Source organism: Stegodyphus dumicola, chromosome 3 (genome assembly GCF_044657685.1).
Source record: "Stegodyphus dumicola isolate Sdum_Otavi_A_Nest chromosome 3, ASM4465768v1".
Lineage (NCBI taxonomy): Eukaryota > Metazoa > Arthropoda > Arachnida > Araneae > Eresidae > Stegodyphus > Stegodyphus dumicola.
The window spans coordinates 84,711,904-84,738,384 of record NC_140770.1 but is presented as its reverse complement, the minus strand read 5'-3'; the positions used below and the strand labels follow the sequence as shown (position 1 = coordinate 84,738,384).

Genomic DNA, 26,481 nt, shown 5'->3' with positions numbered 1-26,481 from the left:
CACTCTTTTTAATGAGCAGCTCCATGCTTCTGCGAAAGTAATTTGAAGATTTGTCCTCAAAATATATCATAACTGAAATTTTCATGCCATCAACGTTTTTTCCCCCATTAAGGTCAGACTTCACAGAGCAATTAATAATCACTCGGAGCTAAATCTGAACTATAAGAAGAATACTCAATATCCTTTATTCCATATTGCTTTTTTGAATTGCAATGACACATTGCTGTTTTTTAACTGGTGAAAAAAACCCATTTTGCAAAGACTTTTGTTTATGTGAAGATATAACAACATTTTCAAACAAGAGTTATTTCAGATGTCTTACAATCCACAGGAAGTAAAACACGTGCAATAAGCCTGAAAAGATCATGAAAGGTATTGGTACAATAGTGCAATCATAGTATGGATGGGCATCATTTAAAAATGCCTGCACTAACTTACATATTTTTACTAATGTAACTATGAATGCTGAAGTATTTGGTTCTTGATCCTTATGTCCAGTTGTTTAATGGAACAATCAGTAATATTTCCTCCTCCTGGATGATAATGCTTGTTTCAACCATGCTACATTAATGAATAATTATTTCAAGGGCAAAGGAATTCAGCATATGGAGTAACCTGAATATTATCTGGATTTAAATCTGATAGAACATAAGTAGGACAAACTAAGATGCTGACACTGCAGCCCCAGCTTAACACTCTTTAGGAGCTTCAAACCATTATTCATTATGAACACACTTTATCACAGCAGGAACACCTGAAAAATCTAATAAATAAATGTAGAAAATCACAGTACAGCTTTTCAATCAAGAGCAATCATAAGCCTTGTTAAATTTAAAAAAAAAAAAATAAAATTATGCAGGCCAATCTGCAGTTTAGCAATGACAAACATGGCAAAATAAACATTTTGTGCAATTTCCATGTTCGTAGCAGCAAAATTATTCAAATTATATGAGTTTCTATTGTTGTTATTTTAAAGTCTTCTACCAGTGTACTTGGAATGTAAAATTCATTTGTTCACATTAATAAGATATGAAATATGAAAGTCAATATGAAATAAGTCAATATGAATAAATCAATATGAAAAATACCTGATGTATATGAGCAGACCATCGATTTGCCTTCTTCATCGAAGTCATGACCATATTCATCTCTCCAACCACAATATATATGCTATTGTCTGGACACGGCATCTTGAAAATTTTGAATCTGAAATTTTAAATGTATTAAAACATTAAACAAGTTTGAAATCCAATATATGCCATAAATCACTCTCAGACAGAACATTATCACATTATAGAATGTATCTCGAAAATTTGCTGCAGAAGGTTATACTTCAACTCAGAATATATTTGTACAGACATTCCTTTATGACTGAAAAAAAAGCTAACACAAAAGTCTCAATTTACTACTGAGACTGCACATAAAATCATCAACAATAATTACAATATTAAGTTTATATTGCTATTTTGGATCAAAGCAATGATTAACATTTAAAAAATCATGCCCTTGAATTCATCAATAGCATTTTCTTATATTTAGAGCATTTAGTTTTGATGTCGCCATGTTTCAAAAAGTCAAATGACTTTAAAAGATGTATACGAATTTAATCTGAAAATACATAAAAAGCAGTAGAAAACATATGCATCTGACCAAAGAAAAAAAGTTCCTTCATTTTCAGTAGCCACCTTTTAGATGTTACACAAAAAATAAGAACACTGTCGAGAGGGGAAAAAAAAAAAAAAAAAAAAAAAGAGTTGGTTAATCTTTGGATTATGGTAACTTGGCGATTTTTTGGCAACCAACCCTGCTACAGCAACCTGCTAGTTTTTTTTTTTTTTTTTTTTGGACACCATTTTGTTTTCACAAAAAAAAAAAAAAAAAAAAAAAAAGAGGGTTTTCCCCCCCCCAACAATCTGCTAGTTGAATTACGCTTATGCTAGAACTTTTATGGAACAAAAGTGCTTAATCATGACAAAGATAGGTGCGAAATTGGGAGAGAGTGCAGAATCGCCCACTGCTTGCCGCGTTTTTAAGAACTGCACATACACAGTATCATCCATGTACATGTCGACCTATTTTCACTTAAAAAAACATCCCAGAATTGCACAAAAATGCCATTGCGCACACTCTTGACTTTATCCATGTACACTGCTAAAGTCCTAGCTAGTAACTTTTATCGCCTCACCAAAATGTCGCCAAACTACCTGTTACCATATTTCAAAGATTAGCCAAAGAGGGTTAAATATGAAATTCAAGGATAGTATTTTTCGCTCAGAAATTTTCAAAATGCAATAAGACACATCAATTAGATGATTCAAAACAGAGAGATCTATTGGCATATTTAGTAAAGCTGCAAAATGCACAAAATCCAGAATCATTCAAAGCATCACCAGATGAAAGCAAGTATTCTTTCACTTACTGGCTTTGGTAACAGAAAACAGGATAAGAGTTACTTCTCAAGTGTAATCCAGGAATTCTCGTGACCTTTTTTTTTTTAGAAAGATCTTGAAACTATCAATATTTGATCAGATGAAGAGAATGATCAACACATATATATATATATAACAACTGTAACTAAATATATAAACTGTATATAAACTGTAAACAATATAAAATTAAAAAATGTTTATTATTAAATAATGATAATATGATGCATTAAAAATACACTTTGATTTTCTCCAGATGTACACAGCAATCTGTTTTTGCTAAAAAAAAAAAAAAAAAAAACCACTCAGAAAATTTTAAACATGGCATTGTGCGCTTGCCTTTTTTAGGAAAACCTTCCGTAATTTTTTTTTTCTCTTTTGTTTTGTATACAGCAATCCTTTTTGCTAAATTGTTATCAAACAACAAAATCATAAAATTCGGCATATAGTTTATATCCCACTTCTACTGAAAACATATAATACATGCATTACAGGGACCTGAATATAACCAATCTGTCCTAGCTCTATATGACTAAGTAGATATCTGCTACATACTAGATGTTCCTGCCAATGAAAAATATATTTGGACTCATTTTAAAATGATCCCACATATTTTACTTCAATTTTTAAAATAAAATCTCATAATCTATTTTCTCTAATCTGAGTCTTTATGGTTGGGTGTCAGATCAAAAGTGTAAAATGTAATATATTATTGTCATATGTATCAGAATAACTAAAGATAATATGCATCTAAATTAACAGTAAAACTTAATTGATCATTTAGAACTATTAGAACAGTTAAAACTGTAAACTCCGACTTAATGAGGATGTAATGATCAGTATAACTATGTTGACATTTTTAAAATAAAATTTGAAACTGCCAGCCAAAAATCTTAACTTCTGAAATCTTTTGGAATTCAATGAAGAATATGATCTTTAGCATAATGCACTGAATAAGTGATTGTGTATAATTCCCTCAAATACTGAAAACATCACCTAGGTTTACAGATTTAAATGGCATCAAACATACACGACAAAAACTAAAAGATAATTTTCTTTAAAATAAAAAAGGGCAGTTACATTTTAATCTACAGAACATTAATTGAAAAAAATATGGCTAGAATACTTTTATAAACATCAAGTTTGACTTTTGAATACCAGTGTATCTAATTACAGCAAGTTTGACAGCTATGCTTCTGATCCCTAATAGCACATTCAAGATGACTGTCTGAAAGTTTATTTTTATTTTGCTTTTTTGTATGCTTTATGCTCGGAAAAAAAGTTGATCACAGATATGCCTTCTTTCAAATTGGTAAAAAGATAATAAAACAATCATGAACAGAGAAAACACTAGAAATTTTACTTGAAGTCAGTAACCTGTAAACATTTCTCATTTAAATAAGTTTTCATTATTTTGCGGATCTGAGTACAACTTTGCAATTCTATTTGTAAGCAAGCAGTTAGATCCTTAAAAATCATCCAATCAGTTCTCAAGTTCAAATTAAATGCCGCATGCATTCCCACTTTCGTTATACACAATCGCTGGTCAATGGGATCTGACGGTAACCAGTAACCCTGAGCTAAATAAAAGCATATTTTCCTGATAATCTAAATACAAGTGCAAGTATGATTTACAGAAGAATTACTTTTATCGTGTTTATTTTCATATTTTCAATGACAAGAAAAAACAGCATTAAATGATGAGACTATATGAGAAAGAATCACACTCGAATAATTAAATCAATCACTTACGTGTATTGGGTACTTACGTATTTTGGGACACACACAGGTGTTTTCACTGTTCACTTTAATATAACATACTGTATATTTACATAGATCGCCGAAACAATCATATCGAACAAAATTTTACCCATTTATGAAAAATAATGTATGCTTTTAAGCACTACAGCAAAATATATATATACACACACAATATTTAAAGCTCATGATAAAAACAAGATATACACCATGTACAATTTCATTAACTTCAATAACAACATTAAAATCGACACGACATGTATTTGAAACTGCTGCCATACAATTGCCCAAAATAGTACTAATGTCAAATGTAAATATATCTAGCATTTCACTTCATAAGGAATTTCTATGCCATAGAGAATTTCTACAAGCATTTACCTCAAAAATCAGTTTACAAATTGGAGTATCATTAAATAAAAGAAAAAAATAGAGACTTCCAAAACAACGTAAAAATTCTACACTCAAAGTATCACGTATTATGAGAAATAAAATATACCAAAAGAGAAAAAAATCCGACTTTATGGAAATAGGCTCTACAGGAAGAAGTTGTCATTCTTCAAACTTATTTATGTATTTTGCTTTTGATAAAAAAATTCTGTTTTAAAATATGTTCCTGATTTAAACGCTGAGCATGGAAACTGTTAAGGCCCGTCCACACGAGTACGCTCGAAACGTAGCTGACGAACGCGCTTTTACGTTACCAGCGTAAAAGCGTCCAAACGAGTACGCTTGCAAAGAGTGCGTTTAACCAATAGAATTATTTTGCGCAAAAATCACGTGACGCGTCAACAGAGCTGTATCTTATTACTTCGCTGTTCTTCTGTATGTTTGCGGCAATTTGTCCGAATCAGATAATTTTTTTATAGCTGAAACTTTACTATTATGTGCAATTATTAAGCAAAGGCAAAACCGCAAAAAATGGCAAGAATGAGTCCGAAAGATTTATTTAAAGCGACCTGTTCAAAGAGATTTTTTTTTTAACTGCCTTGTTTGCGAAAGGAATATCTGGAATTATTAAATTCCTACTATTAGCTCACACTCTCCCTATATCTTGTTCAAATTTTCAGTACATAAAATGCTTTTTATTCATCCACTCAAGTTCAAATACAATTTTTTAAACTTGCAGTGAATGACACTTGATACAGCTTTTTCACATATTAAAATTTTTTAAATTTTTAATTTAAAAAATTATGTTTGTATTTTTATTTATTTATTTATTTATTTTTGTATTTTTAAACTTTTCTTTGTGGACCTAAGTAGGAATTGACTTAATTTTTTTTTGGGGGGGGGGTATATTACTTGTTTTTTGATTCCTTCAGGATGAGTATCGACCAGTTTGACAGACTTGCAGATTCTATATCGTATGAAAATTAGGATTTATACAATTGGTTTGCAATACAGTATATAAAGAGAATTAAATTACTTAATTCTCTTTATATACACCATCTACCATATAATAAAACCAACTTCATAGTTTTTTAACTCGCTTTCCCTTTAAAAAGAAAAACAAAAGTTGTTTTTCTTTTTATTTATTTTGGAATTTAGAATGAGGTTCAAACTTTGGACAGTTTATGAGAAATTATGTGCATGATAAAATATGCAATAAAGTAAAAATAAAGAGAGAATTTATAGATGATATATGATAAAGAGATGCAGATATATTTTTACATAAGGATTTCTATTTGCACTGCACATTTTAAACTAAAAAACAATAAGAAGAAATGAAAACAATAATAATAGGTAAAATAAGAATATAATGATTCATGATTAAACATAAGAAACACGTTTCAAAATTAGAAAAGCTAACTGAATTATACTGTCTACGGGTGAGGTTCGAACTTGCAACCTTTCCATTCCTCCGTCACCAAAGCAGCGAGCTGACCACACTGTGATAGCAGTGTTTGTGAAAAATAATGTAACAAGTAGAAGTCGCTGCAAAGGTAATTTAATTAAACTTCAATAAATGATTGCTGTATGACACAAGTTGTAACTTTCCTCCAAAATTTCGTAATTGTATTTTATTGAATACTCTTTCACAGTCAACTGCTTTATTTTAGAAGTTATTATATTGCTGAAGTTAGTTTTTGGTGTATTTAATATTGGGATATTTATAGAGCTTTTTATTACACATGATATAGCAATATTTATAATAATTAAGGAGAATTTTGTAAAGCAGAAACTTTGATTTCGTATAAACTGTAATTTATTTAGGTTCCTATTACTTACGGTGTTATAAATAGGTGAAGCATATGGATATACTAGTCGGATCATTGCTTTATAAGTATACAGTTTTCGCCTTTAATGAGAATTTTAAATGTATACTAATATGTACGGTTTGAGAAATCTGAAGATGGCGTGAACAATGCTGATTATTTTATTGCTGTATACACTTATATTTCTAAGCAAAAACTCATCTCTGTGTGGCTCTGACGCCATATTGAAACGGATAAGCAAGAAGGTTTTCTGATTATGACACGTGATAAGAACTCGGTCGGCTATTGGCTATACGCGCGCGTCGCGGGCGAAAAAGCTGAACAGGAGCGTACTCAGTTTTACGTCTTCTGCGTCCTGCGAATTTACGCCGGCGTCAAAAAAGTTACGTCAACTTCGTCGGGAGCGTCCTCGTGTGAACGGGCCTTTAGAGTTTAAGACACGCATGGAAATGTTCTGTCAGTTTGTTTCAGCGTAAATTTTTAATGGAACTTAATCAGCACCATTTCAACAAGAACTGATGTGGCCTAACATGGGATTACCTTCATCGTCACAAACACTTGGAAGTTTTTCAGTGATAATTCTTGAATCTAATAAGGATTTTTCTCTTGCATAACGTAAATATGAGACACTTTCGCTCAGAAATCTTTTCTTGAAGAAGCTAACAGTAGTAAACTTTATCGCCGTTTAAACAATTATTATATTCTATCCACTTGGTTACAACACAGTCGTATCGTAATGCAGACTTCGAAGAACTGCAGTTGATATACATATATAGTGTTAAGACCCAATAACACGCCGAACAAATACTAATTCAGAAGTCAAACAACAAAAATCAGAGTTATATTTTCAAATTTTCACAGGACTAGTTTCAGGAGCGTAGCTAAAGGCGGGCATCTGTCCCCGGGCGCAGAATCCAAGGGGCGCCAAACTGATGTTACGACATTTTAAAATTAAATGTTTTCCACCCTTGGCAACCAGTAGGGGGTGCGAAATCTTCAGTTGTCCTTGGGCGCTGAAAACCCTAGCTATGACTCTGACTAGTTTCGATGGTTCGAAAACCATCGAAACTAGTCTTGTGAATTTTATCGTCAGCTGCAAAAGCGCAAATGAAGGAGATAGGATATAATGATCAGATAAGATAAGAAGGCCTGGACAGAAATTAAGCTAGTGGCGCCATCTGTTGACGAAACCAGAACTAAAACATAATTTCTTTAAAGGCTGAAGGCAAAGGTGGATTGGAATTATGATCGTTAACTAGAACAGAATTTAGGACTCCTTGCCAGTGTGGTTTAATTTACATTGGCCAAACTAAGAGAGCCTTAAAATTTCGCGTCAAGGAACATGAGGCAAATATTAGAAAAAAGGAAACACAGAAGTCTTCTGTTGCCCAACATTGTTGGTCAGAAAATCACACATTCAATTTTTCTGCTGCCAGAATTATTCAGAAAAAAGATTATTGCCAGAATTATTCAGAATGCCAGAATTATTCCATTGTAGAATTGGATTTTCTAGAGGCATTTCACATTCAAAAATTCTTTCTGTTGTAGTTAACGATCCTCATTCCAATCCATCTTTGCCTTTAAAGAAATTCTGTTTTAGTTCAGATGACGCCACTAGCTTATTTTCTGTCCAGGCTTTCTTATCTTATCTGATCATTGTATCCTATCTCGTTCATTTGCCCTTTTGCAGCTGACGATGGTGGTTTGGTAAAACCATCGAAGCTAGTCCTGTGAAAATTTGAAAATATAACGCTGAATTTTGTTGTTTGACCTCTGAATTAATACATATATATATATGTGGGTGTGTGTAACACAGAAAATATATAAATCAAAATTATAATTTAAACTAATAGTAACCCTTTAATTCTCCCTCTTTGTTCTAAAAATCGCAATAACTTATCTGGATCGCGTCATTTCTGTATCATTCCATCTGTAAGCACGGTTGTAAATTATTTATTGTTATTAGACAGAATATCTCCCGAGAAATGCTAATATTCTGCTCTTTTCGCTCTATTTATATATTATTCAGAAGATGTACGACTGAAAATGTATATTGGTACGATGAAGTAAGAACGTCTGTTATGCTATGCACCTTTAAGAATACGTTACATATAGGTTATTAAATTACGAGTACAATTTATCTTTTAATAAATGTTTGTCTTTAAAAAATATTTTTTTGAGTGTTTAATTTAAATACAAAAGAAACCTAACACATCTTGCATGGCATGCGCAATGCTGATGTCGTAAAACTGAAACTTTTCTAACATAACCAAAACTTTTCTTTCAACAGTAATAAAAGCAAATTTCAAAGAAACATTGATGTATGAATCCTGAGACATAGAAGCGTAGAAATGCTTAATACTTAGAACGTAGAATTCGTAAAGACTAAGAAATTTGGCAGTCGGGGCTGTTTTAATTAGATTTTTATTTCCAACTGACATTTGTGGCCACAATCACTTGGCACTCTAGTCGTGCCTATTGAAGAACATCTACATTTTTGATACACTTGCGATAGGAAGCGAGCGCAACGAAATTACGTCCACGCAGCATAGAGAGAAGCTAAAGTGTGTATTTATCCAATATGGCAATCTGTTGAGAAAAAAGTTTCGGTTTCTGTTAGAAAAGTTTCAGTTTCTAAAAATTACGTCATCAGCGTTGCGCAGGCCATGCAAGATGGAATGATCTAGAAATGACGCAATCCAGAGAAATTTTTACGATTTTTAGAACAGAGAGGGAAAATTAAAGGGTTACCGTTAGTTTAAATTATAATTTTGATTTACATATCTTTATCTTACACACCCACACACACATATATATTATAGTTAATAATACGTTATTAATATTAGTTATTAATATATGACATTACCTTTCACACAGAACATTATAAGACATTATTTGAGATAGGCCAGCAACACAGCTCGCAACATCAAACTACGAATATAAAGCGTCTTCTTCCAATAAATATCACACATGCAGATAAAAAAATTCAGTAATTTTATAGATTTTATAACTAGTTCATCTACAGAGTCTGTCAAATTCAGCTGGTAATGCAAAACTATTCTATGCTGGTATTCTAAAACTATGGTGGTATATGCAAAATTATCCAAAGTTAGATAAGTAAAGAGTAATATGAAATTTGGTTTAAACAATAAATAAAACATAATAGCTCTGTATATAGTTCAATTCGGAATGCTTTCTCATTCGGAAGTCATTTTTACTGCTATGTAATTTTATCTGCAACAATTTACAATAAACATTCTTTTTTAATTTTTAGAAAAGTATCCTTTTCAGAATAAAACCAAATGCAGAAAAGAAATGTGTAGCCATTTCTGGTAAAAATACATGCGTTTTAAACTCGATTAAAGTTAATAAAAAGTGCTTTAATTATTTGATTCCTGTTCTCATAACGCATGAAAATAATCATTTTTGTTTTTATACCGCAACTTAATGGAAAAAAAAAAAAAATTATTAAGAAAAGTAAAATATTCGAAACATTATAAAGTTCTAGTTAATTTACGTGTTTTTGGCTACTAGCGCTTAAGTGAAGAGTCTAGCGACTATTCGCTGGTCTTCTTACAGTTATAAAGTCCAAAGAAGGGGTAAAATACTTTATTCACTCTCAGAAATCATACAGTCGGCCCGCCTCGGGCTTACAGGAAAGCCTCCTCTTGGAGCTTTAACTTAAGATAGAAAATAGGAAACTAAACTCATTCTAACTAACTCAAACGTAGCCGAAGCTGTACAGAAATAACTAACTGAGTTGGTCTGTAATTAAATCTCACGGGTGAATACTAAAAGGCACGTAAGACTACGTTAGAACGTAGTAAGATAGGCTTAAAATTGAATGAAAAACACGCTCTACTGAGAACTTCTGAGCTCTTCTACAGAAGTAATTGAACTTCCCATTAAATACTCGTTTTACTTCATTTACATATAATACGATACTGAAAGCTCATTTTGGTAGACAATTGCAGGCGGAAAACAAGAATTTAAAGTAAAGAGTTTGAAAATAAAAAATAACTATCAGAAAATTAAAATAATCCCTGCACTATAAAACAAAAGAAATCAGCTTTAAGCTTCATTAATGGAAAGCTTCAATTACTGAAATTGTACCTGAATGACAGAAATGTACACTAGAAATTCTACTTAAATAGAAATTATATAGGCACAAATGATTCGAATTCAAATTATCAGTTTTTACAAACAAAACAGACAAATGAATTCGCTAATAACAAAAATTTATATTAAAAAAATCTTAATTGGGAAAAAAAAATTTTTACAATGATTAAAAAAAGTACTGAATGGGAAAAAAATATTATAATATGATGCGAAACGACTGCATTTCAATCAAAAAATAAATATAACTTGATTTAAAATAATCAAACGTGCTGTATTAGATGAAATAAATACATTTTAGGAATAATAAATGCGAAAAAGATGATAATTTGAATAAAAGACAACACTAAGTTTGAAAAAGAAAGACTTAAAAAAAAAAAAAAAAAAAAAAAAAAATAGGAAAATTATGAGAGACTAAAAGTTTTGAACATTGGGAAAAATAATAAACTTGAAAAAAATATTTCCAGGGAAAATAAATATAACTAAGAAAAACTACGCGCAATCTGTCATAATAAAATACATTCTAAATGCAATAAGTGGGAAGGAGTAATGTAGCAGACTTGAATGTAGCAGACAACGAAAACTGCGTATTAGTCTTACCTCGCAGATCCTATAACATTCAGAACCCCTCAGCAATTATGCACACGAGAAACTAGAGGCAAGAAGAGATACGACTTATGGCGTACGGGAAAAAAAAAAAAAAAATGTCTTGTGACAAACTGAAAAGCTTTAAAATACAGGATTTTATGGAACAATATGTGTAACCTTAGAAAAAGATGAAAATTCTGGAATATCTTGAATATTAAATAAGTTAAATATCTAAAAGAATTTAAAAACTTTGTATAAAATAAGTAGCATTAAAGATTAAGATAATGAGAATAATTTGGCTCATTATCAGCAGAAAAATTAATTAACATATCAAAATTAAACATATATAGAAAATTAGAAATGATAAAAGTATGAATGAAACTAAAAATTACGTCTAAAACTAATTAATGTAACAAATAAAAGCCAGATATATAAATATTTATTTTCGGAAACTATAAGAAATGAGTCAAAATTAAGTGCACATTAGAAGCTAGAAAAGATAAAAATGTCAAATTATGATTTTAATTAAATAATGTAGTGTCTAACAGTTATGTATGTGATGGGAATACATAAGAAATCAGTTAAAATTTCAGCATACGTTGTAAATTACAAAGTTTAGAAAGTCCGAAAAATTAAAAAAAAAAATAAGTAGTATAATAAAGCCATACATTAAAACTGGATGGGGGAACGCCAAGGAAATACTTAAATAATATCCTGACATTAATGGTGTGTATTTAATTATGTCAAAGCACACGAGGGCTATCTGCCTAGGGGGAGGGATGCCTTCGTGGATGACTTTCTAAGGTAAACTGGCTCGTATACACGTTACAGATGGGGAAAACCACGAAAACACCCATGCAGTTGGCCCGTTCGCGGGATTCGAACCTCGGACCGAACTACCAGTGTTTAGCGACTTTACCGCTCGGCCGCTGGTGGGCTGATGTGAATGGAATTTAACATTTACAGGATAAAATAATCAAAATATGAAAAACCTATAACAATAACAGATAACAGTGCAAAAAAGGAACAGCTTGAGTATAGGTCCCCATTGGCGATTTTTTGGCTTGGCGACATGCCATGGAAAAGCCGTTAAAATTGAAAACACAAGTTTGAAAGCACGTTTTAACCAGAAAAAATTTTAGAATATATGTTTAAACAGCAAATTTGAAGGTACATAAATAAGTAGGGGCACATTTTAAGTAATAGTATTGAAAATACAAGTTTAGCCTTGTAAAAGCAGTTAAAATTGAAAACAGATGTTAGAATGCACATTTTAACAAGAAAAATTTAGAATGTATATTTAAACAGTGAAACTGAAAATAAATAAATAACGGCATATTTTTAGCAGTCATACTGAAAATACAAATTACAAGCTGTAAAATTGAAAATAGGAGCTCAGAATACATGTTTAAATTAAAAATATGAAAATAGGAGTTAAGAATGCATGTTTGAATTAAAAGCAAAGAAAAATTTGAAAATACACAAGTACATGGAGGCATATTTTAAGCAGCAATATTGAAAGTGAAGTTTTAAGGTATAAAACTGAAAACAGGAGTTCAGAATACATGTTTAAATTAAAAATAAAAGAATGCTGGAAATTCAGTAAAGTTTACAAAATCATGGTAAATTTACAAAGAAATCCTATACCCTGCCCAATTTATGTCCCTTACAATTTCAAGAAATTTGTTGAATACATCAGTATTTTGCTCCTTCGAAGAAAATGACACTTTAACGCGGGAATGCGACAGGGTTGCCGAAGTGGAGTATTCTATAATTTGCTGGGTTACCAGAAAAACAACCATCCAAAAAATGCGCCAAGCCAAGCCAAAAATTGCCAATGGGGTCCTATACTCAAGCTGTACCGCAAAAAACTCATTCAGGTAAAGAAAATTAAATGTCGGAAAAGGAGTTAAAGTTTTTCTTACGCCTAACTTCCAACGCCAGGCTATTAGTTCATTTGACCAATGATAGATGGCACCACCATTGAACTTTTAAAATGACTGGGAAAGTTTTTTTTTCACTACATATACACTACACTACTTTTTGAGCATAATAATTCAATTTAAGAGGTTCTCAGGTTCTTGAAACATTACTTTCACAACTGAAGCAAAAAGAATAACCAAATTTCAGATCCTTTTAACAAATTTTTAATTAAAAAGAAAAATCTTTAAAGCAAATAAAAAATATTCTGTAAGAAACAGCACATTTTTAAAGTTTCTAATTGATTCCACCTTCAAGGCTATCCTTTAAAAAGATCACTTAACTTCTTGCATTTCAATGAGAGAAGAAAATGAAGAAATAAGTGACAAGGCTTTAAAATATTTCTTGTCATTTAAAAACATCGAACGTGCAGAAAGAGCATTTTCATTTTACATGTATAATAAAAAACATTACATACATAATAAACTGGATGCTGTTCCTGTCTTAAGATTTTACCTCTGTATATTATATCTTGATTTCATAAAGTTAAGCTGAACGAATTAAGCTTTAGGCTCACGTAAATAATGAGGTTTGTACAAAAAATTCCAATTTACCTTTCTACGGTTGTTGTTTAATATTTTAATTGATTTTTATTCGTACAGTATGGTACTGTATTATTAATTTTGCATTAAAAGCTATTAATCTTCTCTTGCATATCAAGTCTTAATTTCTGCCTCAAGTTTAATATTAACAAAGTTATATATTGATTCATATTATACCAGGTTTAATACTTTACTGTGATATAACGCTCTTTCAAAAATGCTTACGGATTTTAATATTAAATTTGATCTCATCAGTAATCAATATATTCGACAATTCACTCTTTTTCTCTCTTCCTTTATACATCTTCAAACTAACTACAGTTCACTAATAACGTTGCATTTTGGTTTAAAATTAGGCATAATTCTCATAATAATCTAATAATAATCTTTGTTTGATGATATTTTTCTGATCTTACATATTGCAGTCTCTTAATGGAATGGTATTAAAATAATAGAATAGTAATAAAAAACATATATCGCGGAGGTGCTGGAGGGATATGAGGGAGTTATAGGTTCTGAAGAGCAGGATTAGTGTTATTCTGTAATTACAGAGTAATTAATTATGATATAAGCAAAAGAAAAAAGGTTGCGAAACGCTGGACTGAACAAAAATCAGAAGTTTCTACATTAAAACCTTTGGAATTTAAAAGAGCTGGGAAATTAAAATGGATTCAAAATTCGTTTTATTAGAGTTTCGCACAATGCAAAAAGTTCTTCTGCAAGTGCTGTGTTATATTTGTTGCTTCAGAAAGTTCGAAAATTTTGTTTTTTTTTTTACTTCCTTGTATGAAGTAAAGGAAGTATTATAATCACGAAAAATTTAGGGTTTTATATTTCAACGAAAATATCCATTTCAAACGCCCTCGAAACCATTTGATAGATGATTTTGCGTGACATTTGTACGTATTGACGAAATAAAAAACTATATTTGTCAAAAAGGATTGTAAAATGGATTTAAAATGAATTCAGAAGAGACTTTTTCTTGACGTATGTATGTATCTCGCATAATTCAAGAATGAATCACCGTATAATGTTGAAATTTTGTATATGGGACTACTATAATAAGTAGTTGTGCACTCCCATTTTCTGTTGCAATCGGCCGCATCAATCGTTTATATATATATATACATATGTGTGTGTGTGTGTGTGTAAAATATAAAATTTCTATCTTTCAAATAATAAACTCATAATAGCCCTTTAACTCACGTATTCTTTCTGAAAATAATAACAATATTTCTGGGTTTCGTCATTTCTACATTAATCTATGCCACAAAGCTTGCGCAACGCTGTTGACTTAGTAATTGGGAACTGAAACTTTTCTAACTCAAACCCAAAACTTCCTTCTTCGTGTGCTTCCATATTGGATAACTACGCACTTGACCTTCTCTCTCTACCGTGTTAGAATATAATTGCTCTGCGCTCGTTTCCTATCACAACAGTATCAAAAATGTGAATGTTCTGGAAATAGGCACATGGCCACAAATATCAGTTGGAAATCAAAATGGAATTAAAACCTTCTCGACTGCCAAGTTCTTAGTCTGTAGGAATTCTACGTTTTAAGGGTAAAAGTTACGATTGGGTGCCCGCTGTTTTTTGGCGATTCTTTTTGACGCCAACATTGGCGCCAGGAAGGCACAATTTTAAAATGGCCGCTGCATAAAACCAAAATAAGAATTCAAGAATTACACAAACTCGGTGTCCATGTTACATCGATCTATTTACTTAAAAAAGACATCAGAGAATTGCAAAAACTCGGCATTGCGAACTGCTTTAACTTTGTCCATGCACACATCTATATATTTTCACTTAAAAAAAAATCACGAAGCCAAGTTACCAAGTTAAAAGTATCATGGTAACCAGAAATGGGGTTTCATCACCAAATTTGAACAAAATTTTTCGCCATTCGAAGGGGCACCCACTTCTACACTAGAGCCGTTTTAAGTATCAAATATCTTAGCAATCAGCATTTTACGCTTCTACGTCTGTGTTCCTACATCAATACTTCTCTGAAATTTGCTTTTATTATATTTAAAGTCGACGAGGATTGGATCTGTGCGATGTACACTGCTCAAAAAAAAAAAAAAAAAAAAAAAAGGGGGGGGGACAGTGCTATCTATATCTTCCGTTCTACTGGTCCGATTTACAAAATTCAAACTGCGTTTTTCATGTCTCGAAAGCGCGACTGAGGATATATATTAGATTTATATATAGTACTATTCTAACATAGGTATTTTGACACAAAATCGGACTTTTTCTGAAATAACATACCAATTTTTTTACATATTTCGATTCTACGACTCAAATTATGCCAGAATACCAAGTTTTGTAAAAATCGTACGAATAGTTTTTAAAATATTAGCTCTCAAAATTTTAGCTCCTCAATGTTAATGGAATTTGGTAAATGTTTATTAATATCTCTTTTTTTAAAAACTTCTATTATTTTTCCTTTCATATTTCGAAATTTAGGTTCATTCCAAATAAAATTTACAGATTTTTTGTGTTTTATTTTTTTAATTTCTATTTTTAAATAATTTTTATTAATTTTTTGAAAAAATTTTGAATTATAACCCATAAAATTTTTACCATTACCTTAAAGTAGGTGTATTTTTAAGCACATCTGCAAAAAATTAGACTTTTTTATTCAAAATTTTCTAAGATATACACGAATTTACATATTTTCGCGTTTTGAAATTTGGCATCTTTTTTTTTGAGCGATAATAACGCCATTTGTGGTCTATGGATTTTTGTTACAGTGAATTGCCACAGCTATTTTTAACCTTAAATTTCAAGTCAAATTTTATGGAGAATTAATTATATGAAATTTTTTCCCTCAATCATGCTTAATAAATATTAATTAATACTATATGAAAAGCTATTTTTTTAATTATAGAGGATATTATTCAAACTTTTAACTATTTTTTTAAATTTCTCTCTATTTTCCCTTTTTTAAAAAAATAAGAGCAAATTTTTGTAAGAGTAAATTTTTACCTTCGGCGTTTTATCGTCTGCTACTTTACTTCGTTTAAATCGAAATGTGTAAAACTGAGAATTTTCGTTTGATGTTTATTTGAATTTTATCACATTAACTGCATAATTTATTTCTAAACAAACTGTTGCTGTTGAAGCGGCTGAAAGAGCGGCTGATACTATCATCCATATTTTTAAAGCACAGTATATTTTTATAGAAACATAAGATTTAGAATAATCATTTTTTATAAAAGTCAAATTATTATATAAACTTACAACCCTCCAGAGACTGAATTAATGGAAGTTCAATGGTTATGTAGAAATGATCTGCAGCTACTTAATGGCTGAATAAGTCAGCAGGTTCTGTGGACAAGTAAGAATAATTATATAAACGACACCCAACATTCTTGATTCAATTAACAACGAGGATACGATGTTTATTAAATGAATTTAAGAAGTTTTAAAACATAAAAAATCAACTCATTTTTTATCCTAAAATGTATTTTTGTGCGTAGCGTATTTTCATCATATCCTTAAAATTCTATTTTAGAATGTAATTGTCAAGAACTGAATCCTACTCATCAGTAATTATTACGGTTATTAATAAATCCTTCTTATAAAGTAATTGCAAATATTTCGAAAAACTTTCTGTCTAAATGCAAATATTTTTAATTTTATATCAATCAAGATTGCACCCGATATTATTTAGTTGCACTTCAATTCTTACGTCAATTCTAGTAAAAGTTACAAATCAATTATATTTAATTAAGGGTTGGATTGGATTATTTAATTATGGCAAAGCGAACGAGGGCTATCTGTCTAAAGGGAGGGATGCCTTCGTGGAGGACTTTCTAAGGGAAACTGGCTCGTATACACGTTACACACGGGGAAAACCACGAAAAAGCCTATGCGGCCAGCCCGTTCGCGAGATTCGAACCTCGGACCGAACTACCAGTGTTCATCGTCTTTACCGCTCGTCCGCTGGTGGGCTATTTAACTAAGGAATGACCATCTAAGTTTAGAAACAGCGTACCGTAACAGCAATTCAATTATTGGCGCCGTATCTTTCATGTTACTGTCGATTGGCAAGCTACATGATTTTTAATGAGTATTCGGATTTTGCTAGTAACTTCACTTGGAAATTGCGCTTAAACTAGGTTAGTTGGTTATTTAGACGTAGAAAGAACATGGGAGCTATTTGATTAAGATGCTTTCATACAGAACCTTTGTAAAGAGAACCTAGAAAACTACGAAAACCAACCATGCCGCCTGGGTTAGACTTCGCAACAAACAATTAGTATTTAACAATCTAGGCAACTGATGAAGCTCCAATTAAATCTCCAATTTAATATTTTATTTGCAAATATTTAAAATATTGTTGTATTCTTAGGCACAAAAAGCAGAATTTAAGTTTTGTTAACTCGTTAGTAAACTACCAAGCCGTAGTGCAAATGAATATTCAATTTCTTTTGCAATAATTGTATTCACTTAATCTTCTTGGAATATGAAGTAAAGAAGGAACGTTCTCGGAAGATTAAAGAAGTGTTTAAATCCAGTGATATTAGGTTTGTCTTACAAGCTCAAGATCAAAACGATTCTGCAGTTGCCCGAGTAGTTGACTTGTAAATGGCTGTGAATTAAGCAGATGACTTTTAATCTTACGTTTTCAGTCAGAAAACGTATTCCAAATGTTTTGTATTGCATGACAATGCATCTTTTCATTATTCAATAACCAGTCGGAGAACCGCTTGTGTTCCGAAAATAAGTATGTGTACACAATCGTCCTGCATGTTCTTCAAATTTGTCTTCTTGTGATTTTTTTTCTTTCCCAAAAACTAAAGTTGCCTCTCAAAGGAAAGTTTTTTGACATTGAAAAGACAAAAGAAGTATGACATCTACTTTTAGAGGCATGTCAAAAACAGATCTCTACAAGCCTTCTCTTCCATTACATTTTGTGCAGTCAGACAAAAAGTGGCATCAGCGTAAATTCCATAATCTATTTTTTATTACACTCTGATTACTTTTTTAATATACAATGAATATATACTAAATCTTTTACTTCAGCTTGAGTAAGTCGGAATTTTTGACGGAATTGTTGTCGGAACTAGGACTTAGAAGATAAGTCAAATTAAATATTTCGATAACCCAATAAATTCAAGGTCGAAGTTTCAATATTTGATTTTCGGAGGGAGGGAAAATTTTTTCAGTTTTGGTCCATTATCCTAAGTATATTTGCTTCAATTCTTTATTTTTCCATAAAAACGAAAAATTTACGCATGGTATACATATAACGCATAGCTTTAAATTAAAATTTATACAGAGTGGTTATAATTAAAGTTCCACATTGAAACGGTCATAAAAGGAAAACTACTGGATCAAATGTTATCAAACTTGGTAATCGTGTAAAGGAGGTCATGGGAATTTATGTTCCGCGAAAAAAAGGATGTTCGAAACCTCACCACCAGGGGGGAAATGGCGCTGTATGCAATATTGTTAAACGAAATATGGGTCGGAATCTAACTTAACCTTTTGTTACACGGGTTTAATATGTTGTATACCCTTAAGAAACTTTGAAGTAGGCAAATTACCATTTAAAGGCATTAAATTCGATAAAAGTCGAGTGCGCCATCCGTGTAAGTGAGAAATTCGTCCGTGAAAACCACGAATTAGCAATTAGAAAATGTGAGATCGCAAATCACTCGCACAAGTGCGTACAATCTAGAAATCTTTTTATTACAGATCGCTAATTTGTAATTTTTTAAGCCTGAATTTGTCTCTAAAACATGAAGATACAGATTCAAAACGCTTTTAATCGATTTGGGCCAAAGAAATCCCTCATGTTATCTATCTAGTTCCATTGCATTCTCCTACTGCATTCGATTGCATAGCAGTCATTCCACACCGGTGTTGATTGACAGCTAGTTTTATAACTGAACCATTTTTTTCTGAAGAGCAGTCGACAGCTGAACCACTGTGATTGCAGCTCACTTAGAGTCAATGTTAAAATCTTTCGTGATACATGAACTGCAGTAACGTGGCATTTGAGATACTACGATTTTTATGCAGGGCTTCGCCCCACCTCATGTGTGTCGCACAATTACTTAGGCAATATTTCACGAATGAACGTCTTATAAGCCAACACTTCCCCTCTTCCCACCAGACCTCAACCTCTGTGACTTTTGTCTATGGGGTTATCTCAAAAGCACTGTTTATGGTGATAATCTAAACAATTTGGCAGAAATGAAAAATGTGATACACTGACATGTCCGTAACATTCTTCCTGATATGCTAAGAGCTGCTGTTGAGAATGCAGTAACAGGATTTAACTTGCTTTCAGAAAATGCTGGACGCTACTTTGAACATGCTTTGTAATACATTTCGGAAACTATTAAACACATTTTAAACAGATGTTTTCATGTCTTATTTCATTGAACAATATTGTATACAACGCCATTTTTTCCCTGGTGGTGAGTGTTTGAACTCTTTTTTTTTTCCTTGGAAAATAAATTCCCATAACCTCCTTTACACGATTCCCAAGTTTGATAACATTTGGTCCGGTAGTTTTCTTTTTATGACCATTTCAAATTGGAACTTTAATTATAACCACCATGTAAATTAAACTTTAAAAGTTTGACAGTTTGGTTCAAGTCCCAGCTTTAAATATATATATATATATATAAATATAATCTTTTATATTAATCCTCTTAGAAAGAATGTTTTAAGAAGCTAATTTTTCTCTCGCTTATAGATTATATAAAAAAACATGATGTTTAATATGATTTAGATTGTTTCAGCCGATATAAGAATCGGGTTACTCGGTGGTACAGAATAAACCCTGCTGGACTGTTTTATTTCTTTGTCATTTAGCAAAAATCGTTTAATTAAAATATTTATCCTTTGGACTTCGCTTTAAACTTTATTTATAGTAAAAACGACTACAAAATATAAATAAAAGCTGTCTTCAGCTGAAACGCAATTCATGTAATTGATATTTTAAAAAATTGACAAGAATGCAAAATTTATGGAAGTCTAGCAATCGAAAAAACTTAATTTTCTTGTGTGAGCACTAAAAATAACTGTACAAGGAAAGAAGAAAATTAGGGAGAAAAGTAAGCAAAAATTTGCAGGAAATTTTGGCTGTCAGACATACCAAGATGTTTCAAAAAGTTGGACGCTTTTGAATATACTTTCAGGATACTTCAAAGAATTTAGGTGTTCGAATAGAAAACACTTGGACCTGTACACCAGCAAATGCCATCAATTGAGCTTGTGTTAACAGAAAAGACAAAAACGATATCATTGCAGATTAAAGTGAAGAGCGACTGGTTGTAGACTATATGGTTGTATAAATTTAAATTACGTTATAGAACATCATATCGTATCATAAATGGAGAATCCCATGATTTTCTCAGTCGAATTATTTGAAGATTCAGGAGTTTATCCAGTGATGTATGTGGATGTCACGTAAAGATGTTTTTTCCCCCTCCTGATGAAACAGCGGCCGAGCGGTAAAGTCGCTGAACACTGGTAGTTCGGTCCTAGGTTCGAATCCCGCGAACGGACTGGCTGCATGGGCGTTTTCGTGGTTTTCCCCATGTGTAACCTGTATGCGAAACCTTAGAAAGACGTCCACGAAGGTATCCCTCCCCTTAGGCAGATAGCCCTAGTGTGCTTTGTGATAATTAAATAAACCAAATCCTCTTGATGAAACCAGTCTTTCCTTTCATCTCATACCTTCAAAATGTTTAGCCTTTAAAGACTGATAAAGGCTCTGACCAAATACTTCGTGAAGAACTTTCTAAGGGAAACCAGCTGGCATACACGGTACACATGAGAAAATCCACGAAAACGCCCATGCAACCAACCCGTTTACCGGGATTCGAACCCCGGAGTGAACTACCAGTGTTCAGCGACTTTATCGCTCGGCCGTTTGTGGGCCTTTATGAAATGGAAGGCGATAACTTCATTTAAAATGATTGTCAGAAATATCAAGATATTTCGAAGAGTTGGATACTTTTTAATAGACTTGCAGAATGCCTAAAGAAAAAGAGCAAGAATAAAGTAGAATGCCTGAAGAAAAAGAGAAGAAAAAATAAATTTTTGCGTAAAATTTAGTATTTGTATTTTTTTAAATTTAAAACCTTTTAATCTTATATTTGATTCTTGGGATTTCAAAAATAAAATATTTGACTAAAATATGAATAACATTTTAAGAAACCAAATGTAGGATAAAATTGTGTAAAGCAATGGGAACAATGCTAAAACTGTTTAAAGCAGTGTATGCAAGTCATCCTAAGTTAAAATGTAGGTTATACATCTCTCTTATTTATATATATCTTTTCTGAACGGAACATTGAAAGACGTGTTAACTGTGCTTTACTGTATTTTCTCTTTTAATATATGCAGTTTTCAAACGCATCGTAGTGTGAGTTACAAAGTATTCTGCCGAAAGAAACTCAATTCAAATAAATAAAATCAAATTCTGGAAAATTTATATTAATAAATATATTTAAAATGCTCAGTTCGAAGGAATAAATAGAAAATTTTAAAACAATTATCTGAAGAGACAATGCAACACAAACAATCAAAATAAAAGTATAAGAATTTAAAAATTACCTAAAATAATAAGTACGACAAAAAATATATATAAAGAAAACTATTTGAAAAAAAATAAACCCTGCACCTTTATTTACGCAGTTCGAATAGGTAAATAGAAATTTTTAAAACAGTTATTAAAAAAAAAAAAAAAAACATGCAACTTGAACAATTAAAATGAAATTTGAAAAAGAAAAAATTACTTAAAATAATAAGTTATAATTAAAAATATAATATAAAGAATATTATTTGGAAAAAAGGAACGATGGTGACTTTTTTCCCTCTTACGGGAAAGGAAACTAGGTTGCCATATATTAAGAAGTTCGCCAAGTGAACTAACTATTCTTGGCGTAAACTGAAAAAAAAGTGCCAACGTAAATTTGTGAATTTCTCCGTAAATTTCGCTCGAAATTTTACAAAATTTCATATTTAGGCGTAATTTGAGTTGTATAATCGAAATATGTAAAAACAAATGGTATGTTATTTCAGAAAATGTCCGATTTTGTGTCAAAATACCTATGTTAGAATAGTGCTATATATAAATCTAATATATATCCTAAGTCGCGCTTTCGAGACATGAAGAACGTAATTTGAAGTCAATTGGCCCAGTAGAACGAGAGATATAGAACTGTCCCTTTTTTTTTTTTTTTTTTTTTTTTTTTTTTTTGAGCAGTGTACATCATTTTTCTGCATATCTAATAATGAAACGAAATTTTGATCCAAATTTGGTCATGCTTATTTTTAATTCCTGGGTTCATAATCGTTCGCTCGTTTTCTGCCAATGTCTGCGAAAAGAAAAAAATATATGCTGTGTGATTATCTATGATTTAAGTACTTTGCAATTAATCAGTGATTTGAGCTCAATAAGAGTATATTTCAATCAACTACAAAATCATTCACTATTTCATACAATAGTCTGTGTTTGTCAAAAAGTGTTTTCAACTGCCATATGTGTTCTGAATCGAAAATCAACACAGGTCATCAATTGTCATTTACTTCGCTCATGCTGAACTGCGGAAAAATTTTAAATCCATTTCTGAGTCCTGCGTTTTAACATACTGCCTTATGTTTAACCAACTGACTATCTTTCGGTCTAAGTGTATTAAACCACCGTGATTTCAGTGAAACAATACTGATGCTGTTTCAGTCGATTTTAATTTTGTGTGAAAATTTTATTTAAAATTCATACAATTTAATTTTATTATTTTGAGACATAGTATTCAAAGTAACACTAGTAATTGGGAACTGAAACTTTTCTAATTCAAACCAAAACCTTCCTTCGTCGTGCGCTTCCATATAGGATTAACTACGCTCTAGGGCTTCTCTCTCTACGGTGCTAGGTACGCTGCTCTCTAAGGTCATTTCTTTGTGCTCGCTTTCTGTCGCAACTGTATTAAAAATGTGAATGTTCTGGAAATAGGCACGCTTAGAGTTCCTAGTGATTGTGGGCACAAATGTCAATTAGAAATAAAAATGGAATTAAAACCGCCTCGACTGCCAAGTTCTTAATCTATACGAAGTCTACGTTTTGAGTATCAAGTATCTTCGCAATCAGCATTTCTAAGCTTCTATGCTCTGTGTTCCTACATCAATACTTCTTTGAAATTTGCTTTTATTACACACACATATATATATATATATATATATATATTTGCAAAGAAGAGGAAAGTTAAAATTCGCTAATGCTTTAAAGTTCATTTGATACTGCAATTCCAAAGTAAACAAGTAACACCAAGTATAGACAATCATACAATACTAAAACAGTTAAATTTTAAGAGAAAAAACCTATTGTAATTACTACTAAATTATATAAACTACAAAAACAAAATTGGAAATTTGAAAAAAAAAAAAAAAAAAAAAAAAAAAAAAACCCTCTAAAAAACATTATCATATATTGTTCGCAAACAATCAAAAACATTTTTAAGGCAAAGAAATTGTATAGTACAAAAAATAGCATTAGAAAATAGCGAGTATAAATAAAATTGTACAAAAAATAGCATTAGCAAATAGCGAGCTATTTTTTGTATACTAATGCTCTAAATATCTAATGCTTTAAAGTATAGCGAAAAAATAGCATTAGCATTAGCGAATTTTAACGTTCCTCTTCTTTGCAAATATTTTTAAATTTGCAGCTCAATGCGCAAATTTTTTGACCAACAAGGTCTCTCTTTTTAGTTTACTACTTTCTACTTATATATAGATAAAATTATCTATACACACACAAAGGAACATATTAAGGGGCTAAAACGAAATTTTTTGTACCCGTCCTGCGCTATAGCTGTAGGATTGGAGTAAAATAAACTTAAACAACTAAAGTTAAAAATAAACTATGTTACCTGGCTCGGTGAGTTTAGTTTTTTATGCTTATATGTTTGCAAATTGTGCATTTTTTGCTTTCGCAGAGATTCAATTATGAGGTTTTTATGTTCCGATTGTGGTTTTATGCCTTTAGTTAATCTGCATGCAATAGTTGTAGAATAATAAACGATTTAAAAGTGGCGAGTTAAGCCTAATGAACCGCCATTTGTTTGCATTTGAAACTCAGTAGAATAGTTAAGTTTCTGCACATTTAATGTCTTATTTGCCGAGTGGGACCAAAAGTAAACTTTCAATTTTGTGCACCTAAAAATCTGTCTTCATATCTGCTGACTGAATTGCTTGCTTTTGTGTAGGAATAATAATTTTAATTGTTTAAAAAAAAATAACTGTTTAACTGTATTTGGTGTTTTATTCTTTTCTGCATTTTACGATTTTTAATGAAGAAGTTTTGAGTTTTTATGTATTTTTGTTTTGCCAAGAAGGGAATTAATTGAATGAGAATTACATCCCTATTGAAATTCGAGGAAATAAGTTTTAATGAAATGCAGCAAAAAATGTGTATAATTTAATAAGGTCATACAAGGAAGTCATGTGGTGTCCAGATCAGATTTTTTATCAAAGTGTTATTTCACAGTTGATATGTCATGTAAAAGGATAGTCGATTTTAATAGTCTACTTTTCCTCACGTAATTTATTTTAGCATTGCACAGCATTATTTTCTAGGTGAATTTTCTCTTCAGGAAAATTTTGAGCGGTTTATGGGTTTTAATATTGTTGCGTTTTTTTTCTGACACCAGTTGTTACGTTATTTTCTTCCTTCACGTTCGTACGGGGTTCGTGCGGATTTGGAGTGAATAACGACGATACTTGATGAAGTATAGAAACACACTTTATTTACCAATATTAATCAGGACAGCTCCAAAATCACGTTTTACAGTCGTCGAAGAACTACTGTAAACACTCTGACACAATCAACGACACAGCCTTCACATTATCAGGTTAGACCGGTCGAGACAGCTTCGCTTCAAAGCACCAGAGTACAGCTCCCGACTCTGCTCGGTCGTTCTCGGAACTCCACGTACTCTCGAGACTCTCCACGCTGCAACTCGCGACTCACTCGACAGCACACAGAGCACAGCTCCCGACTCTTCCGTTCAGTCGTTCCTGGAGCTTAACACACTCTCTCGACGATGCACTAACCGCGATACACTAAGAGACTCTTCGATGCACTCGCTGCCGGACTGTCAACTCGATCGACTCCGTACGGACTGACTAGCTCGAGACTAATGTCTCGCATTCTAGACGAGACACACTGACTAGCCCTCTTGACGAGGCACTCTCCGAGTACCACCAGGGTTTATATATTTTTTGGCTTGTGTTCGAGAACATTCTGGGATAAAGCGATAAGAATTCGTACCAGAAGGTTTTCCGTACGTCCATGGCATATCGCCAATTTTGTCTCCAAATAGACGATTTCTCGCCAAATGTGGCAACAGTACCTTCCCGTGCTATTTTATGGCAACCCTAAAACTGCTTTTCTGAGAAGCTATCTCACCGCGTATGGACATTTCGTAATAATATTATTACACTGTCAGGAGTTTCATTAGTATAATAACAATACGCTGATTACTGTATACGCCTTACATTTAAATACCGCATTTGCGAGCAATTTATCATTGTCTGTATTAAAGAGTTTCAAATACTTTATTTAGTTATATATAGTTAAAGAATTCTTATGAAATCCTTTAATATGGATATTCTGAAGAACACTTTTCAAGGTACTGAGATTGGAAAGATGCTGTTGATGAAACTCTGTTTGAAAATAGAAACAGCAGTAAGTCACAATCGTTATTTCAGTCACATATTAATCTAAAAGAAACAAGAAAATCAGAAATCTGTGAGGCCTGCGTATAATGTAACCGGATTCGTGTGCCGAAAACTCTTTTTGGGAATGCTTATCTTTATGTTAACTTAAAT

The 26,481-nt window shown here is 31.8% G+C and overlaps 1 protein-coding gene across 2 annotated transcripts in view; it reads right to left on the bottom strand.

Annotated features, from left to right (window-relative positions):
• garz (Sec7 domain-containing protein garz) overlaps positions 1–4,465 on the bottom strand; it is a 138,426-nt gene extending 133,961 nt beyond the window's left edge. For both annotated transcript variants that reach the window (XM_035357268.2, XM_035357341.2), the window contains exons 1-2: positions 4,196–4,465; positions 1,089–1,206 (exon numbers count right to left, since the gene is read on the bottom strand). In XM_035357268.2, the coding sequence (XP_035213159.2) occupies positions 1,089–1,190 (102 nt within the window). In that variant the 5' untranslated portion in view covers positions 1,191–1,206; positions 4,196–4,465. The remainder of the gene's footprint in view (positions 1–1,088; positions 1,207–4,195) is intronic.
• Between the last annotated feature and the right edge of the window lie 22,016 nt (positions 4,466–26,481).